Raw genomic sequence first — 19,533 nt, 5'->3', positions numbered from 1 at the left:
TAATTTGATTACCAGCCAAACACTGGCCGGACAGGAAAAACATAAAAACTATACAGCGGGAACTTGGGAGGGGAAAATAGATCAAGAGCGGAGTTGCACATCTCCCGGTGGAGAGAGAATCAATGTTTTGGATTGAGAATATCAGGGCAAAGTAGGAAACAGATCAAAGGCCAGGTAAAAAATGGTTCAAACTCGTATTGATTCACCAAACCAACCATGTCACTTAACTCCAAACAACAGGGAAAACATGGGTACATTTTCAAGGGGACTCGTTAGCAAGGTCGTCGTCAAGCTAATCCAGAGCAGATGGCACATGCATGCTACATCAACAAGGGTTAGTCTAATCCCTAATTCACAAATTGAACAGTATAAAACCTCCAAGTCACGTCTTCCAAAATATTCATGAATCATATACACTCAGTTTAGCATCATCGGTCTATTGACTATGCATATTCCGTCAAATTTAAAATCCTATGCCACAATTATCATTACGGAAGCTGATGCCTAAACAATTTTTTTTCTCAGTATCATTACGTTTTGCCTTGTCACCATGCTGACGAACAGCTGCGCAGCTAGCATTAGGCTCAACCGCTCAACCTCCGAGTTCCACTGTCATCAGATTAAACCGCTAGCGCTATATATCTGAGGGGGCTAGACACCATGTCTTTCACCAGAGTTGAGACTCGAGGTGCTATTTCCTGTAGACAACGAGCAAATGGTGCATCCAGAGCAAAGCAATGATGATAACCTCATGCTGGACCTGCGCAAGTACATCCTGGTGATGGCCATCCTGGCGGCGACGGTGACCTATGTCGCTGGGCTCAACCCGCCTGGAGGAGTCTGGCTGAGCAGCAAGGACGGCTACCTCATCGGCAACCAGATTCTTGTGGTGACGGACCACCCCCGGTACAACGCCTTCTTCTACAGCAACGGGGCCGCATTCATGGCGTCGGTCGTGGTAATCCTCCTCCTCCTCCTCGTGGAGCAGAGGGAGAATGCCGAAAAAGGCTCCTCGCCCCGCTTTATAGATAAAGCAATAACCACGCGGTGGTGGCAGAATCCCAAGCCGCTCATCCTCCTCGCGCTGAGGGTGGTCATGGCGCTGGACATGCTCGCGCTCATGGTGGCATACGCTGCAGGGGCCAGCCGTGGAATGGTCACAACTGTCTTCTCCTCCGTGCTGGTATCTGTTGTCTCCATCTATGCTGTGTTTCATATGATCAAGTATATCGGCGCAGGAAAACTGGAAGAAAATGCTGAAGCCAGTGGCGAGGATAAAAAACTTGAGCGGGCACGTCAGATTATGATGTTGTTTGCAATTTTTGCGGCAACAATAACCTACACGGCGGGGATGAGCCCCCCAGGTGGCTTCTGGCCGGATACCCAGGACAGCCACCGTGCCGGTGACCCGGTCCTGCTAGATGACCACTCACGCCGGTTTGTGGCCTTCTTCGTCTGCAACACCTTTGCATTCATCACATCCCTAGCTGCCATCATGCTACTTACAACCGTCACCAGCAAGCTCGAGGAGGGCTCTTACAAGAAGTGGTGCCACCATGCGCCATACGTGTGCGTAAACGTGGCATTGCTTGGCCTTTTCGTGGCCTACGCCATTGGGAGCTGCAGGAAGACTCGCTCTACCGTCTACTTATTCAGTCTGGTTCTCCCGGTTCTCATATACACCGTTCTCCAGTTCATGATCCAGAAATTCCTGGAGCAAATAAAAAGGTACCTGCCTGAATCAATTACTAGCTAGTATTACTATGGGTGTGTGTTCAATCGGCTTAATTATCTCATGATAAGAATTTCTCCAATCTGTATTGCAGACTTCTAGCATCATGTTTGATCGAGAACAATCTAAGATCATGCTGGGGCAGGAATGACAATGACCATGAGAAAGACAACCGGCTGAAGAAGGCCCATTCTCTCGTACTGCTACTTGCAACCCTTGCCACGACCATCACCTACCAAGCGGGGATGAACCCACCGGGTGGCTTCTGGCCCGACAACCGTGACGGGCACAAGGGAGGTGACCCGGTACTTGTAACCACGCATGCTAGACGCTACAGGGTGTTCTTCTACTGCAACTCGGTCGCCCTTGTGACTTCCGTAGTTGTCATCGTCATGGTCCTGAGCAAGCATGTGACATCAAGCGTCGTCCACAAGCGACACGCCCTGGAGGCTGCCATGATACTAGACCTGCTCAGCCTCATGGCTGCGTATGCAGTCGGCTGTTGCCGGGATGTAACCACCTCCCTCCACGTCATCGCTCTGGCTGGTGCAGTATTGGTCTACGTGGTGATCCACATCGTCTTCTTCACGCTAGATCCTAAGGTCAGGCCGGAGGAGGAGATGAACAAGAAACGCAAGCTGCTGCTGCTGCTAGCCATCTTGGCCGCAACCATCACTTACCAAGCTGGGTTGACCCCACCTGGCGGCTTTTGGGGTGAGGACGACGGGTTTGGTCATAGAGCAGGTTATCCTGTCCTCTTGAGTAACTACCCTCGCCGTTACACAACGTTCTTCTACTGCAACGCCACGAGCTTTATGGCATCCATAGCCATGATCATCCTCCTTGTGAATCCGAACCTGTACACACCCGGCATAAATTGTTATGCACTCTATGTGTGTGCTCTGGCGGGCTTATTTGGCCTCGTGGGTGCCTATGTCGCAGGAAGCTCCCGGCATGTGCGGACATCCATCATTGTGGTTGCATTGGTTGCTGTGGTGTTCGTGTTTGTCATCTTACTGCTTATAGTGCTGAAGCAGAATAAAGATCCCAAGCCTACAAAGAGCCAGGTAGATGAAAAGGGCACAGAAGAAAAAAATATCCAGGAAGATGGAAAGGGTACAGAGGAAAAAATGATCCAGGAAGTTGAAAAGGGTACAGAAGAAAAAAATATCCAGGAAGATGAAGAGGGTACAGAAGAAAAAAAGATCCAGGAAGTTGAAGAGGGTACAGAAGAAAAAAAGATCCAGGAAGATGAAGAGGGTACAGAAGAAAAAAAGATCCAGGAAGATGAAGAGGGTACAGAAGAAAACAAGATCCAGGAAGTTGAAAAAGGTACAGAAGAAAAAAAGACTCAGGAAGAAAAAAAGCGTACTATTAAAGAAAAAAAAGAATACACCAAGGGAAAGTATTTGATGCTGGTGGGCATCTTAGTGGCGAGTGTCACCTATCAGGCCGGCCTTACTCCACCCGGCGGAGTGTGGCCGGACAGCAGCAATGGGCACACGGCTGGCGACTCGGTCCTGCATGACAGCAACAAGCACCGGTACCGTTTTTTTTTCTACAGCAACTCCATTTCCTTCCTAGCGTCGGCCATCGTCATCCTCCTACTCCTGCTGGACAAGCCACTGTTTTCGGAGAAGGGACTCCTACGCATGAAGAGCAAGGAGCTGCTCCGAGTAGCGCAGTCTTCGGTTGTGCTGGCCTTGCTTGGCCTCCTTTGGGCATATGCCTCTGGCTGCAGCCGCGAGTGGGAGACATTTGGTTACATTGGCGCACTTGCCTTTGCCGTGCTGCTCTACATTGCCATCCATGTGGTACTATCGTGCCGTGACAAGAAAGACGAGTCTCCTGCCAAGCAATGCAATTGCAAATGCATATGTAAAGCCGGTGGAGGAGCACTGGAGGGAACTAAAGTTGGGGCTAACAATGTTTAGGGATCTTCTGCTCACATGTGTATCTCCTTTGTATGTACCTATGTGCTGAGTTGTTAATTGTTACTTCCCAAAAGCTTCTCTGTAACATTTTGGAATTGATCTTCTCGTTCAGATCCAAAATTCAGAATTTCTATCCTCGGGAAAAAGAGGACAAAAGAAAACTAACACCACGAAAGATACATACAGTTGTAATATGGTCTTTGAGTGAATAAAAAAATACATCAGTAGTGCAACCTGCGTGTAGTGCCCACATGCTGTGGACAAGACAACTGGAGCAAATATATCTGGTGCTTCATCAAGTATCAATTCCAGTCTGTAATGTAGGGCTACTCATAACAGTGGTGTATCTAGGAAATAACGATGGATTTGCATTCTTGTTAACCATAGATTCTCAAGGACATGTTTATGCAAATTCTTCACAAATATTTGTGACAAAAGGCAACTAGACACGCACCTGGAGCCTTTCTAGGCATCATTCCAACCCAGCCAATCCAAAACTCACCAGCTTACCTATCCAATGGCACCCGACCCTGCAAACATAGCATTAAAACCTATGTAGTATCACAAGGACAATTCGGCGATGACCAACCTTGCAGTCGCACAAGGCCATTTTGTTGAAAATGATCTGGGCGACCTCCACAGGGGTGGTATCTCAATTCATAGACCAGCCTGCATCCAAGCACTCCTGAATATATAATTATACATTAGCATGAATGCATGATGTTACATTGTACTGCAACTTAGACAAGACAGTTAAATCATAAGTGTTGGAATAAATGTTTTAGTCACCTTATATTCAGAGAGGAAATGTTAACATCCAGTAGCTGGTGCAAGTTGCAATTGAAAAAAAAAAAGTTACTAGTAAGAGACGTGCCCACATATTTAGTTGACTTGAGAATCGGATCACAAAGTCTATATGACATGTTTGCAAACTAGTCCTCTGTCTTATGGACACCAAGTCAAGTCTGTATGGAAAAAAATATCAAGCCCACTATCTTTCTGTTTACATAGCCAGTACACCACTTTCAAGTTTCCAGTTCATTTTGACATATAAATTACTATGCAAGTTCATCTCTGATCTTACATACTCCCTCCGTCCCAAAATAAGTGACTCAACTTCACTTATTTTGGGACGGAGGGAGTACAATGTTAGGAACTAAACCCTTGCACATTACTTGGCTCATAGTCCGATGTCTGTTAATTACAAACAACTTGAAAGGAGGTGTATGAAGAGAAGATAAGACCTCATGTTTTAATCAACAGAATTCAACAAAGTGTGGTAATGTCAGAGCTCCACTTATTCTGACATGCAAATATCCAGAACTGCGATGGCCAAGCAGGGCAACTATATATCAACGGGAAAGAGATAAAAGCGCTTAAAATTACATCCTTGATAGTGTAAGGAACCTCTTTCCCTGCACTGTCAAGTAAATGGAGCCTGAGAATCCAGTTGAAAGCAAAAGGAATACAACTTTAGGAAGTACCTCCTGCTGCTGGCCACTTTGGTTGCTTCCATGATGTCTGTCGCAGGATTCAACTCGCCAGGGGGAGTACGGCATCAGAAGCCGCAGAGCCACTGACAATGCCATCTACGTGTGCAGTCTCGGTGGTGTCATTCTTGAATACATTTTCTTCCACGTGGTGTTTCATGGGTGTGCCATGGAAGTTGAAGTGACTCAGACCAACAGCAGGTACTGAACGCATAATTCTTCTGCTTCCTAAGATTCCTTTTCATTCTTCATGACTCAACTGATCAAGCATGTTTATCTGAAAAACAGAATGCAGCTTCTGTACTGCCCTTGGAAACTCCGAGCCTAATATCCTTTTCCTTCTCCTATTGTTCCTTTGAAGGACGTAAACTCTAAGAAATTGACCAAGTGATTTACGTATGGAATACAGTCTTGCAGATACACTTAATGGCTTTGAAATTTGAGTTATAGCTGGGGACCGGATTCCTGTAAAGGGCTCATGACTTTGTGCCTACCTATCCTACTGATGGATAAGTCTGTGTACTAGGGTCGTTGTGGGGCTGCAGCACATGGTCCTTATGGCAGTTAGGATAGAGTTCCTGACCATCAAGGACTGGCAGTTAGGATAGCATCTTAGACTAGCATCTTAGACTGGCATCTTAGCAGCATCTCAGCATATGCTTGGCTGGCTAGCAGCCTATAAGTATGTATCCCCAATCCCTCAGGTTGGCATGACATTGTGTGAGAAATAAACCAAAGAAAATTGTCCCAACTCTCCTAGTGTCATCCACAACTATCAATGCTCAGGTTCAAAGGTCTAACAAGTGGTATCAGAGCCTCGTTATCTTGTACCCTGAGCATTTCCTGTGAGCAGCCCAAGTCGGTAGCAGCAGCTGCTCCGTCTGCCTCTGGTTACCTTCCTCCCCCCGGACTGTCGAGCAGCAGTTCGTCTTCAACATCCTCCTCTTCACGGAACAGCCCCCTGCAGCGAGCCATGTCTGCAGGTCGCTCTCAGCACATGGCTACCTTGAGTATGCGGCGCCGGCAGGAGGCCGAGCGCGCCGTGGCAGAGGAGCGTCAGCGAGCAGCTGTAGCAGCAGCTGCTGCGGCAGCAAGGGTGTCGAGGCTGGCTGCAGCGGAGCTAGCAACAGCCAGAGCGGAGGTAGAAGCAGCCAGGGCGGAGGTAGAAGCAGCAGCAGCAGCAGACGCAGCACGTGAGGCTACGGCGGATGCCAAAGCACTCCGCGGCGGCTCCGGCAGCTCCAACAGCTCCGCGCCTGCGGACGACGGCGCTGACGCAGACCGCGCCAAAATGGCGCAAGAGCGGACGACGCAGTGGGCAGCCGAGCACGCCCGCGCTCCAGGTGGAGGTGCGCACCGCGACGGCGGCTGCAACGACCAGGACCGCGGCCTCTACGAGGTCCGGACTGTGGTCAGGGACGTTGGTCCCAGTGCTGGGTGGCCTACCCTCACTAAAACCAACTACATCAAGTGGGCCGGGATCATGAAGGTCAGGCTCCAGGTGCGGCGCATGTGGGAGGCAGTCCAGGACAGCAACGTCGACCACCAAGAGGACCGACGGGCGCTGGACGCCCTCATCGTCGCAGTCCCGCCCGAGATGCAGTTCTCGCTTTCCAGCAAGCGGACTGCCAAGGAAGCTTGGGACGCCATCGCCGCGGCACGCATCGGCAGCGACCGTGCTCGCAAGTCCACTCTGCAGGCACTTCGTAAGGAGTGGGAGAGCCTGGCTTTCAAGCCAGGTGAGGACATTGATGACTTTGCTCTCCGTCTCAACACTCTGCTGCAGAAGTTGGTGAAGTTTGGTGATGCCACCTACACCGAGGAGAGAGCTGTCGAGAAGCTTTTTCGGTGCATCCCCGAGAAGTACAAGCAGATGGCTCGGTCGATCGAGTCTTTGCTGGACCTCTCCACGATGACAATCGAGAAGGCGATAGGTGCCTCAAGGTCGTCGACACCGACGAGCCACAGCCTTCCTCGGGGCCCATCACCACCGGCGGGAAGCTGCTCCTAACTCGGGAGCCGTGGGATGCCAACCTTGGTGACAGGAAGAAGGGGGAGCCTTCTTCCACGACGGGCAGCCGCAAGCGTGGCAAGCAGCGTAAGACGCGAAGAGGCCCCCCGGGCAGGGCACAAGGACGTGCCGAAGGGGACGCCCGCGGAGGCGCCAAGGACGGCGCCGCTGGCAAGCCCAAGCCGGCACAAGACAATAGCTGCCACAACTGTGGCAGGTTTGGCCATTGGGCCAATGAGTGTCGGCAACCACGACAAGGCTAGGCTCACGTCGCACATGCGAAGGAGGAGGAGACGGCTCTGTTCATGGCGCATGCAAGCATTGAGCTATCTTCAGCGACACCAGTCGCAAAAGCTCTCATCCATCTCAACGAGCCAAAGGCGCACGCTCTTCTCGGCGACGCCTCCGGGAAGGACAAGACTACGGGGTGGTGCCTCGACACAGGCGCCACCCACCACATGACCGGTCGAAGGGAATTCTTCGCTGAGCTCGATTCTGATGCGCGAGGCTCCGTCAAGTTTGGGGATGCCTCCGCTGTGGAAATTAAGGGCGTCGGCTCCGTCATCTTCACCACCAAGACGGGAGAGCACCGGCTGCTCACCGGTGTCTACTACATCCCTGCGCTAAGGAACTCCATCATCAGCTTGGGACAGCTGGATGAGAATGGCTCACGCGTGCTGATTGAGCATGGGGTCCTACGCATCTGGGATCGCCAGGGTCGCCTTCTCGCCAAGGTACTCAGAGGTGGAAATCGACTCTACATCCTTGATGTGCAGGTGGCACAACCGGTCTGTCTCGCTGTCCGTCGGGACGACGAGGCGTGGCAATGGCATGAGCGCTTTGGGCATCTTCATTTTGAGGCCCTGAAGCGTCTAAGTGCCAAGGAGATGGTACGAGGCCTGCCATGCCTCGACCATGTGGAGCAGTTCTGCGACATCTGCGTACTGACGAAGCAGAAATGACTCCCTTTTCCCCAACAGGCGAGTTTTCGGGCCAAGGAGAAGCTGGAGCTCGTGCACGGAGACTTGTGCGGCCCGGTGACGCCAGCCACACCAGGAGGTAGACGCTACTTCCTGCTGCTCGTCGACAATCTCTCTCGCTACATGTGGGCGATGATTCTCGGCAGCAAGGGAGAAGCGGCGGACGCCATCAGGCGCGCGCAGGCTGGTGTGGAGGCGGAGAGCGGCCGCAAATTGCGCGTGTTGCGCACTGACAACGGCGGCGAATTCACGGCGGCTGAATTCGCGTCGTACTGCGCCGATGAGGGCATCCAGCGCCACTACTCCGCGCCGTACAGCCCGCAACAAAACGGAGTCGTCGAGCGGCGCAACCAGACGGTTGTGGGGATGGCTCGGGCTCTCCTCAAGCAGCGAGGGATGCCGGCTGTTTTCTGGGGAGAGGCGGTGCTGACGGCCGTCTACATCCTCAACCGCTCGCCTACTAAGGCACTCGACGGCAGGACACCGTATGAGGCCTGGCATGGGCGGAAGCCGGCGGTCTCCCATTTGCGGGTCTTTGGCTGTCTTGCGTTTGCTAAGGAGCTTGGCCACATTGGCAAGCTCGACGACAGGAGCACACCGGGAGTCTTCACCAGCTACGCGGAGGGCTCAAAGGCCTACCGCATCCTCGACCCAAAGACACAGCGTGTGTGCACGACGCGAGACGTCGTGTTCAACGAAGGGCGAGGGTGGCAATGGGACAAGGCGGTGGACAACGGCGCGACGCCGACGTATGACGACTTCATTGTCGAGTACACTCACTTCAAGGAAGCCGGGGGAGCAAGCAACTCCTCTCCGCCGGGCACGTCTACCCTGGCCCCCAAAACTACATAGACTCCGGTGCCCGCTACGCCGACGACACCACAACTGGCGACGCCGCATACTCCAGCCCCGGCAGTCATCACTCCGGGTTCGTCTTCATCAGCACCAGCTCACGCAGAGCACAGCCCGATGAAGTTCGCTTCCCCGCTCACTCACGACGAGGAGCGGGTCGACGCATATTATGGAGGCGAGCAGCTGCGGTATCGCAGGATGGATGATCTACTCGGCGACGAGCCGGTGCCGGGACTGATGCCACGTGACCTGGAGGCGCAGCTACAACTCGCGTGTGAGGACGGCAAACCACGGTCCTTTGCAGAGGTTGAGAGAGATGCGGCATGGCGCGCCGCGATGCAGTTGGAGATGGATGCAGTTGAGCAAAACTGCACCTGGGAGCTCGCTGATCTCCCTCGTGGACATCACGCAATCACCCTTAAGTGGGTGCTCAAGCTGAAGAGGGATGGAGCCGGCGCCATCATCAAGCACAAGGCTCGCCTGGTGGCCCGAGGCTTCTTGCAGCAGGAAGGAGTCGACTTCAACGACGCCTTCGCTCCTGTGGCACGGATGGAGTCCGTGCGACTTCTCCTTGCGCTGGCTGCCCAGGAGGGCTGGCATGTCCATCACATGGATGTCAAGTCGGCATTCCTCAACGGTGACTTAAAGGAGGAAGTCTACGTGCATCAGCCACCGGGTTTTGCGATTCCCGGCCAGGAGGGCAAGGTACTCCGTCTGCGCAAGGCCCTCTATGGCCTACGACAGGCACCTAGGGCGTGGAACGCCAAGCTGGACTCCACGCTAAAGAAGATGGGCTTCGAGCAAAGCCCGCATGAGGCTGCCGTCTACCGACGGGGCAGTGGAGGAAATGCCTTGCTGGTGGGCGTCTATGTTGATGACTTGGTGATCACCGGCACCAAAGATGCAGAAGTGGCGGCGTTCAAGGAAGACATGAAGGCCACCTTCCACATGAGTGACCTGGGGCTCCTCTCCTTCTATCTAGGGATTGAGGTGCACCAGGACCACTCCAGGATCGCGCTTCGACAGTCCACCTACGCCAAGCGCATTGTTGAGCTAGTTGGGCTCACCGACTGCCATCCAGCTCTCACTCCAATGGAGGAGAGGCTGAAACTGAGCCGCGACAGCACGACGAAGGAAGTGGATGCTACACAGTACCGGCGCCTTGTGGGGAGCCTTCGCTACCTCACCCACACACGGCCGAACTTTGCATTCTCCGTCGGCTATGTCAGTCGGTTCATGGAGCGACCGACGTCGGAACACCAGCAGGCAGTGAAGAGGATCGTCCGCTACATAGCAGGGACCCTCGACCACGGCCTCCACTACCCTAGGTGTCCGGGGGCGGCACACTTTGTCGGGTACAGCGACAGCGACCACGCCGGCGACATCGACACCAGCAAGAGCACGAGCGGGATCCTCTTCTTCCTCGGCAAGTGTCTCGTGAGCTGGCAATCAGTCAAGCAGCAGGTGGTGGCCCTGTCCAGCTGTGAGGCTGAGTACATAGCGGCCTCCACCGCCTGCACTCAGGCGCTCTGGCTCGCTCGACTGCTTGGTGATCTTCTCGTTCAAGACACCAGAACGGTGCAGCTCCTGGTGGACAGCAAGTCCGCTCTGGCCCTGGCAAAGAACCCCGTGTTCCACGAACGGAGCAAGCACATCCGACTGAGGTATCACTTCAAACGCAGCTGTGTGGAAGAAGGGAGCATCGAGGCGAGCTACATCAACACCACGGACCAGCTCGCAGACCTGCTCACCAAGCCTCTTGGGAGGGTCAAGTTCCTCGAGCTTTGCTCCAGGATCGGGATGATTCAACTCTCCCACAAGACAACGTACAAGACTTAGGGGGAGAATGATGGATAAGTCTATGTACTAGGGTTGTTGTGGGGCTGCAGCACATGGTCCTTGTGGCAGTTAGGATAGAGTTCCTGACCATCAAGGACTGGCAGTTAGGATAGCATCTTAGACTGGCATCTTAGCAGCATCTCAGCATATGCTTGGCTGGCTAGCAGCCTATAAGTATGTATCCCCAACCCCTCAGGTTGGCATGGCATTGTGTGAGAAATAAACCAACGAAAATTGTCCCAACTCTCCTAGTGTCATCCACAACTATCAATGCTCAGGTTCAAAGGTCTAACACCTATGTAAGAGTGGGCGGCCTAAACAGGTGGAAGATCCTCAGGTGGAACAGAAACCGACATAGAATATGATCCTAGTGCAGTTTACATTTTCACGGTGTTTACTAAAATGTAGGAACAGATAGATGAAGTTCAAGCAACACACCCAATCTGGCATCATAATGTCCATAGTATAACATACTATAAAGTGGGAGCTATAGAACAGGAGGCACACCTGGAATTACGTCTGGACATTGCAGAGAACTTCAGAGAAAGCATCGCCCCAGCTGCAGTGCCTGACGTGCTGGGCGGGAGGAAAAGACACGAGATGGCCGTTCTCAGGATTTGCCGGTTTCTTGCAGGCATTTCGTCGAGCACCTGTCCTGCATCCGCACGGGGGCATTTAGCCGAGCAACAGCCGGCCATTCCGACGGGGGCATTTCTTCAAACATCATCGGTGCGCTCTTTGAGTGGAGCTCGGCCTGCTTCAGTCACCTCCTGCGGCTTCTCGCAGCCCCGGCCGCCGCTTGTCTCCCATAATATAGTGCATCAGCACCGGCGGACTTGGCGCTGCGATATGGCAAGGAACTCCGACCTTGATTCAGGCAGTAAATTACGCCATGAGAGCGAGCAGGTCCAACGCAGGAATCCACTCCTCATGATCGCAAGCTGCATGTGGCAGATTGGGTTCGCGATTGCTGCGGCAACTCCAACTGTACTAGACTCTGCAAGCGGACGAGACATATGACACCCATAGGGCTGCAGAGTCTACCGTTCCACCATTATACAGTTAATAATAGAACAATGTCCGTGCGTTGTAATGAGATATAAATATTCTATTACATTAACTTGTGATTTACCTATCAACAATAATATATTTGTGTAAATAAATGTTCATCAAATACTGCCCGTAAATTATCTTATATTTTGATTAAAAGTTTGATAAATAAAATAAAATGGAATTTGGTTCAGAAAGTAAGTAATTAAGGTGATTGATTATCATATACATGTAAGCTTGGACGAAGGGGTGGTGGGAAGAAAGTTGAAATGGGAACATTACATTCTTTTTAGGGTGTGTCTAGGTCTCAGTCGACTGAAACTTAATCAAGTCTAAGTCAAGTGATATAACATGTAAGAAAGATAAAGAAAAAACTGAGAAGAAAAATTTATACAGATCTTAATGTAAGATCCTACAAATATAGCATCGACCGAGACTTAGCAACCCCCTTCTTTTTAAGTAGTAGAGATAGAGATATAGTTATGCCTTAGGGCAACTTCAACAAACGGACCCATAGGTGCACCCAACGCGCTGCTGCATTTCAACTTTTTTTCTAATTTTCATTTAAAATAGGGAAATTTTACGGTGCATTATAATATACCAGAGCACGTGTATTATATGGGCGATCTAACGGATGAGAATAACTGGGCCTTTTTTAGCCTAAGGGTATTTTCGACCTAAATTTTTTTGTACCTTTAATCGGCCCAATTAGGTTCAGGGGTATTATCGTCCTAAATTTTTCGATTAAATTAATTGCATTAATAAAGCACTTCATTACAGAGGTCCAATCATCGTGCGTACTCTTTTGAATCTCGGTTCGAGCGGTTCGTCCTCTCTCCTCCTCTCGAGCCCTAACCTCGGGCGCCGCCGATCGCCTTCGGCGCCCTCGATCGCCGCCGATCGCACCCGCCGTGTCTACCCCTCCTGCTCCTACTCCCCTCCCCCTCCATCGCAAGTCACCCCACGAGCCGCTAATCACTCCTTCCCCGAGCGCCCGCCACCTTCCCCGACCTGAGAGGCCACATCATCCTCACCGACGTGCATCAACTTTTTCACGCCGGATCTTCGCTGTAAGTGCCTAGCCATCTCAAATCTTTTCTGGTCCCTTCTGCATATAGCACCAATAGGGGTCGAATTTGATTTGAGTTTAGGATATGTCATGTGAGGTTTAGGGTTTATCGTTTCAGAAAGTTGTGACGATATTTCGATCGGATTTGGTTAGGGTTTAGGATATGTCATGTGAGGATTAGGGTTTATGTTTTCAGAAAGTTGTGAAGAGATTACGATTGAAAGGAAGTGTAAGTCGAATGTAGCTAGGACATATTGAAGGACTTAGTTAGGGTTATGTGGCATGAGAAAGTTGTCAGCAGATTTGGATTCAAAGAAAGTTATTTTGGATTTAGTTAGGAGATACTTTTGAATTGAGTTTCGAGATATTTTGGATTTAGTTAGGAGATAATTATTTTGTATGGAGTTTGGACTTATTTTGGATTTAGTTAGGAGATAATTTGGATTTAGTTAGGAGATACTTTTGGATTTTGTTAGGAGATAGTTTTGATTTAGTTAGGACATAATTTTGAATGGAGTTTGGAGATAATTGATCTATCAGGGTGGATCTATCAAGGCATTTGAAGGACTCGTCGACTTTGGATTTAGTTAGGAGATCATCAGTTAGAGCTAGTACAATCAATTACAAATTTCTGGATTTAGTGAGGGCATATTTACTTACAGCTTTTCAAGGACTGAGTTAGGTACATGAATCCGATATGAAAAATTAAATCAATTATTTAAGCAGAGTAGTGCATAATTTCGGTAATGTATGCAATCCATCCGTAACATTGACTATCTGTTTTCGCTGGCAGCATAACAACATGGATGATAAAGGCAACGATGGCAAAAACTTGGGTGATATAGGCAAGGATGACAAGGACATGGGTCATAGAGGCAACGAAGGCAAAGGCATGGATGATAAGGACAATGATTTCGTATCCATGGACCCCAAAGGAATGGATGGTATGTGCATGGATGATAAGGATAATGAGGATGCAGACAAGGATGGCATAGACATGGATGATGTAGACATGCAAGGTAAAGGAATTGATAATAAAGGCATGGCTGGTTCAGACCTGAATGAGTGTATGGAATACTTAGAGATTGTGAAGAAGACTTTCAGTACTGAGGAAGAAGTCCACATGTTCTACGTAGGCTATGCGAGAAAAAAAGGGTTTGGTGTTAGAAAGGATGATCTGAAGTACAGGGGTCCGGGTCCGAAACAAAATGCATACAGAAGGACATACTAGTGCTGCAAACAAGGATGGCGGGCCCTTAAGCACTTTAATAGAGCTGAAAGAAAAAGAACACCGAGGGGTCTTTCTCGGTGTGGGTGTCCCGCTCTTTTTCAGGTTAAGCTACAAGATAGCAGTGGCCTCTGGTTCGTCAAGAATTTTGTGGACAAGCATAACCATCTGTTTGTCCCTGCCGACCTGACTCCCTACTTGTGACGCCCTCGATTCAATCGTACACTAATCATACACGCAAATGTGTACGATCAAGATCAAGGACTCACGGGAAGATATCACAACATAACTCTAGACACAAATTAAAATAATACAAGCTTTATATTACAAGCCAGGGGCCTCGAGGGCTCGAATACATAAGGTCGAAAACACAAGAGTCAGCGGAAGCAACAATATTTGAGTACAGACATGAGTTAAACAAGATTGCCTTAAGAAGGCTAGCACAAAAGCAACAATGATAGAAAAGGCAAGGCCTCCTGCCTGGGAGCCTCCTAACTACTCCAAGTCGTCAGCGACCGTCACGTAGTAGTAGGCATCCTCCGGGTAGTAGTAGTCATCAGTGGCGTCGTCTGACTCCTGGGCTCCGTCATCTGGTCGCAACAATCGGGTATGGGGGAAAAGAAGTAGCAAAGCAACCGTGAGTACTCATCCAAAGTACTCGCAAGACTTACATCAGATCTAAACTAAGTATGCATCTGTATCAAAGGAATGGGTTGTATCTGTGGACTAAACTGCATAATGCCAGAAGGGAAGGGGAAAGACTAGCCTATCGAAGACTAGCATCTTCTGGAAACCACCATCTTGCAGCAACAGGAAGGAGTAGAGTAGCATAAAGTAAAGTAGTAGAAGTGTTATCAACCTCAGCCAGAGATCCTTTCTCGACTCCCTGCGAGAAAGCAATCCCAGAGCCATACTATCCATTCATCATAATCATGTCTCATAACCATTTCTCATCTCAAGTATCCAGTTCTAGTTGTATCGATCGGGATACAACTCCAAGTGTCCATTACCGTAGGACAGGCTATCAATAGATGTTTTCTTCCCTGCAGGGGTGCACCAACTTACCCACCACGCTCGATTAACTCCGGCCGGACACACTTTCCTGGGTCATGCCCGGCCTCGGCCAAACAATACGCCGCAACCCGACCTAGGCTTAATAGAGAGGCCAGCACGCCGGACTAAACCTATGCCCCCCAGGGGTCATGGGCCATCTCCCCGGGAACTCCTGCACGTTGCGTATGCGGCCGGTGAGCAGACCTAGCTACCTCCTTCAACAAGGTAGGTGCTTTCCAGTCCAACCCGGCACGCGCCGCTCAGTCGCTGACGTCTATTAAGCTTCGGTTGATGTATATGACGCAGAACGCCCATACTATGCCCACGTGATGGTTAGTGCTATCAGGCCAGAGGCCCCTCGGATCAAATATCCAAATTGTAGTGGATTAGGAACGCGCGGTAACGAGCAGAGACTCACGATCGATGTGACCCCGTCGCACCGTCTCGAGTACTTGCGACAAGGGCTAAGAATGCCCGACCATGCCTCGTAGGTATCTCGCGGGCACCTTCCAGGTCAACCCGACTCCACATCACTTGCAATTAAGCTCGCGCGGGTACCCCTCAGGGTCGACCCATCTTTAGTAACATGGCTCAGTGTAAAGTCATAGTAACCATAGTAACTGTGTGTCTAACACCAAGGGGAAAACCCGAGGAATCACCCCCGGTGAATTCCACTCGATGTTATCATCAAGGTGAACGTAAGAGGATCCACCCTCGAGGTTCACACTTGAGGGGTTGCACGACAGAGTGGTAACGAAAGTGGTTAAGGAGGAAATCACCCTCGATGGCCTCGACCGTATAACTACACTACAGAGATCTCATCAGGAGTGATGTATGAGGTTCACCCTCGGCACTCGATAGTAACTCTGTAGTGTCATACAACTAGGGGGTGATGTGCGGTGTCCGGGCCTGGACGTCGATCACGTTGATTGAGTCATCAAACATAAAGCGAGGCAATTGGGACAAGGTGGGGGCCACTGATGGATCACTAACCAACCTATACTAAGAAGTTTAGGATAAGCAGGTAAGGTATGAAAGAAGGTAACAACAACAGGCTATGCATCAGAGTAGGATCATACAGAAAGCAGTAGCAGTTCTAATGCAAGCATGAGAGGAAAGAAATGGGCGATATCGGAATGCTCAAGGGGGTTTTGCTTGCCTGGTTGCTCAGGCAAGAAGGAGGGGTCATCCGTGATGTAGTCGATCACAGCGACATCATCAGTCTCGGGGTCTACCGGAGAGAAGAGGGGGAAGAAACAGTAAATACAGAGCAATCAATGCATCACAAGGCATAACATGACGACGGGCAGAGCTAGGGTTGCCCTAACGTAGTACTACACATTGCAGACGGAGGGGATAAACATCCAATGATGGATTCCCGGCGTTAGGCGGATTCCAGACAAAGGAAAAGAGGGGGAAAGTTCCAAGTTCAGCATGCTAGGGGCATGTGACAGATGAATGGGCAGCATATTCGGATTCGTTGGATTTTTCTAAGCAACTTTCATAAAGAAAACATTTTCATCTGAGCTACGGTTTAAAAGTTACGGATTTTCAAAGTTTAAACCAATTTCTGAATTATTTTAAAAGCAGAAAAGGTCTATTGCGTCAGAGGTGACGTCAGCACCGCGTCAGCTCTGCCAACCAGTCAAATTGACAGGTGGGACCCACCTGTCAGCCTCTCTGTCTAACAGAGGCTTAACTAAACTAACATGGTTAGTTAGGGGGCGTGGGCCCCAGCAGTCAGTGACTAGTTAATACTAATTAACTAACGTTTTAATTAATCGTTTTATTTATTTTAAGAAAATGTTTTACTCGCGGGACCCACATGTCAGCGAGCCAGAGCTACCACGTGGGCAGTTGACTTGGTCAACTGGGCCCGTGGGCCCAGCGGTCAGCGGCCCAGCGCGTGGGGCCCACGGCCACGCTGGCGCCATGTTGGACGCGTCGCCAGAGACAACTCCGGCGACCAGAAACGCGGCGAAGCTCGCCGGACTTGGCCGGAAAAACGCTACGGCGCTCCGTTCGGGGCGTGCTTAGGCTCATTCGAACTAGCGTTCAATGCCGCAACCATCTACGGGAGCAGTGCGGCCGTACACGGCGGGAAGCTACAGCGTCAAGCGGCGGAGCGGATGCCGGAGTTCGGCCCTCACGCGAACTGCGGCTAGAGGGCACGACGGGACTACTGGGGAGGCTCTACGGGGTCCTGGCGAGTCCCAGAGCATGGTGGCGAGGTCGGTGAGCACGACATCGACGATGACGATGGTGACGAGCTCCGTTGCGGAGTGGGCTTCGGGCGGCGATGGCAACGGCGGCTACGGTGATGGATCCGTGCGGGGGAGCGAGGGAAGAGACGTGGTGGCTCACCGGGAGCCGTAGGGAAGTGGCAGTGTGCTCGGGGAGGCGCGGAGCATCCGGAATCGACGGCGAGGTCGCGCGGTGGCCGCCGAGTAGGAAGACAAAGGGGATCCGGCGCTGAGGTGGCTCCCGCCTTGAGGTCGTCGGTGCAAACAAAGCAGAAGACGGTCATGGCGCTCGCGGGCACATCGGGGCGGCGAGGAGGGCATGGTGGCTGCGGTGGCGCAGCAACACAGCGGCGATAGTGCGTCGGGGCAAGGCGAATCTGGAGAAGGGGGTGAGGCCAAAGGGAGAGAGGGGAGAGGAGGGCGTCGAGGGAGAGTGAGTGGGTGCGGGGAGCCCGCGGGGTTGAGGGGACGTCGCCCTTATCCCTTCCCCGGCGGGGACGGCGACAGGGTTCGGTGGCGACCGGCGAGCGCGATCGCTGGGTCGGGTGAACAGAGAGGAGGGAGGCTACCGGGGGAGGTGGGCCGCTGGGTTGGGCCGCCTAGATGACTAAGGCCCAGGGGGGTCAGGGGGTGTTTTCTTTACTTTTGCTCTTTTCTTTTTACAGAAAAAGCATGGTAATATTTGGGGTGCCAAAAAGGATTTTGTAAAATGTGGGACTTGGCCACATAATTACATTGCAATAGTTAGCACTGCCATAATAAGGTTGTGAGGCTTTTAAAATAGTTTGAAATTTTTATAAATTAAAAAGCCATTTAATCTATTGTTTTAGCCACTACTTTAATTGGTTTAGGCCATTTAAACACCTTGCAAAAAGTTGGTTCACCACCAATATTAACAAATGATTATTTGCCACATGATGAACATTTTAGTTTTCATGTCAGACAAATATGGATTTTTGACTTCAGATTGGATTTGAATTTGAATTGTGATTTGGATCAAGTGAAGATTAGCAACAGTAGTGTGATGACATGGCACCATCAACAGGGGATTACTGTAGCATGACACTGGGGGTGTTGCAAATCTCCTCCACTACAAGAAATCTCGTCCCGAGATTTAAGTGGGGAAGTAAAGAGTAACTTCGGGAGAACTGACCCTTATAGGGTTAATTATCTGATGAACAATTCAGGGAATGTGGCAGAAGTATCCCTCGAATTGAAACTTAATAAAACATCGAGAGCAAAATATGAAGGTACAATAGGAAGTTTCAAGCGAATGGACAAACGATCGATACCTGAACAGAGTGTGAGAAAGGGGTTCAGAGCATCAGGAATAGATCATCTCTCGGAAGGTGGATCGTGACATGTTACGAAGCCAAGCGGGAGGAATAACCTTAGAAACAAGGGGTACATGAGAGTCAGGTTTCGATCCTGTGGAACTGTGGGTTATGGGCCCACCATGTGGGTTAAAAGTAGGAAGAGTGTTGACATCTTGCACGATTATGATAGCAAGGCATGTCAGAGGGTAGCCTGTTAGTTATGTTGGCAACAACGTTGGTACCAAGGGCGAGGGACGAAGAGAACCATTTTCTTGCTCGTTGAACGAGGCGGACCAATAGGCAAAGTTCTTGTCCATCGGTGGCTACCGGAATGCCACCATCAATAGTAACAGGCGTATTCTGACCAAGTAGTACATCGAGGTGTTTATAAAAGCAGTGACATATTACTTCTTAGATCATATAAACCTCAAGAAGGTTAAACAGAACAATGGAAAGGAAAATGTGCTTAAACACATATTTCAGGGGTATATCCTTCCCAAGAACAAGCAGAGTATGATATCCAATACCGGATAGAAGGTAGAAAACCACTTAGGTAAGGGGAGAGGAATTTCATGACGTTACCCATAAAGTGGTGTTTGGGTAACTGAGCAGGAAACATTTAGCATTGGGCTCGTTGAAAATCGGAGTACCACAGACAAGCTTCAAGATAGCATTGACATGGTCTTCAAGCAAGGTCGGACTCTGGATACACAAAAGATCCATCGGAAACAACTTA

General features: G+C 50.5%; 1 protein-coding gene and 1 long non-coding RNA gene across 2 annotated transcripts; one reads left to right on the top strand and one right to left on the bottom strand.

The window, feature by feature from the left end:
• Nucleotides 1-381: 381 nt before the first annotated feature.
• On the top strand, nucleotides 382-3,741 carry LOC119328405. Its single transcript, XM_037601391.1, has 2 exons — nucleotides 382-1,728; nucleotides 1,827-3,741. The coding sequence occupies exons 1-2, from the start codon at nucleotides 716-718 to the stop codon at nucleotides 3,664-3,666; spliced, it is 2,853 nt and encodes a 950-aa protein (XP_037457288.1). The 5' UTR covers nucleotides 382-715; the 3' UTR covers nucleotides 3,667-3,741.
• Nucleotides 3,742-4,112: 371 nt separating this feature from the next.
• LOC119328406 lies at nucleotides 4,113-11,844 on the bottom strand. The gene is made up of 3 exons (XR_005158955.1): nucleotides 11,346-11,844; nucleotides 4,256-4,351; nucleotides 4,113-4,196 (listed from the first exon to the last, which is right to left on the bottom strand). It is a non-coding gene; the product is annotated as an uncharacterized LOC119328406 (long non-coding RNA).
• Between the last annotated feature and the right edge of the window lie 7,689 nt (nucleotides 11,845-19,533).

Source organism: Triticum dicoccoides, chromosome 7A, assembly GCF_002162155.2.
Source record: "Triticum dicoccoides isolate Atlit2015 ecotype Zavitan chromosome 7A, WEW_v2.0, whole genome shotgun sequence".
Classification (NCBI taxonomy): Eukaryota; Viridiplantae; Streptophyta; class Magnoliopsida; order Poales; family Poaceae; genus Triticum; species Triticum dicoccoides.
The sequence above is the reverse complement of the archived record's forward strand: the minus strand, read 5'-3'. Positions and strand labels throughout refer to the sequence as shown.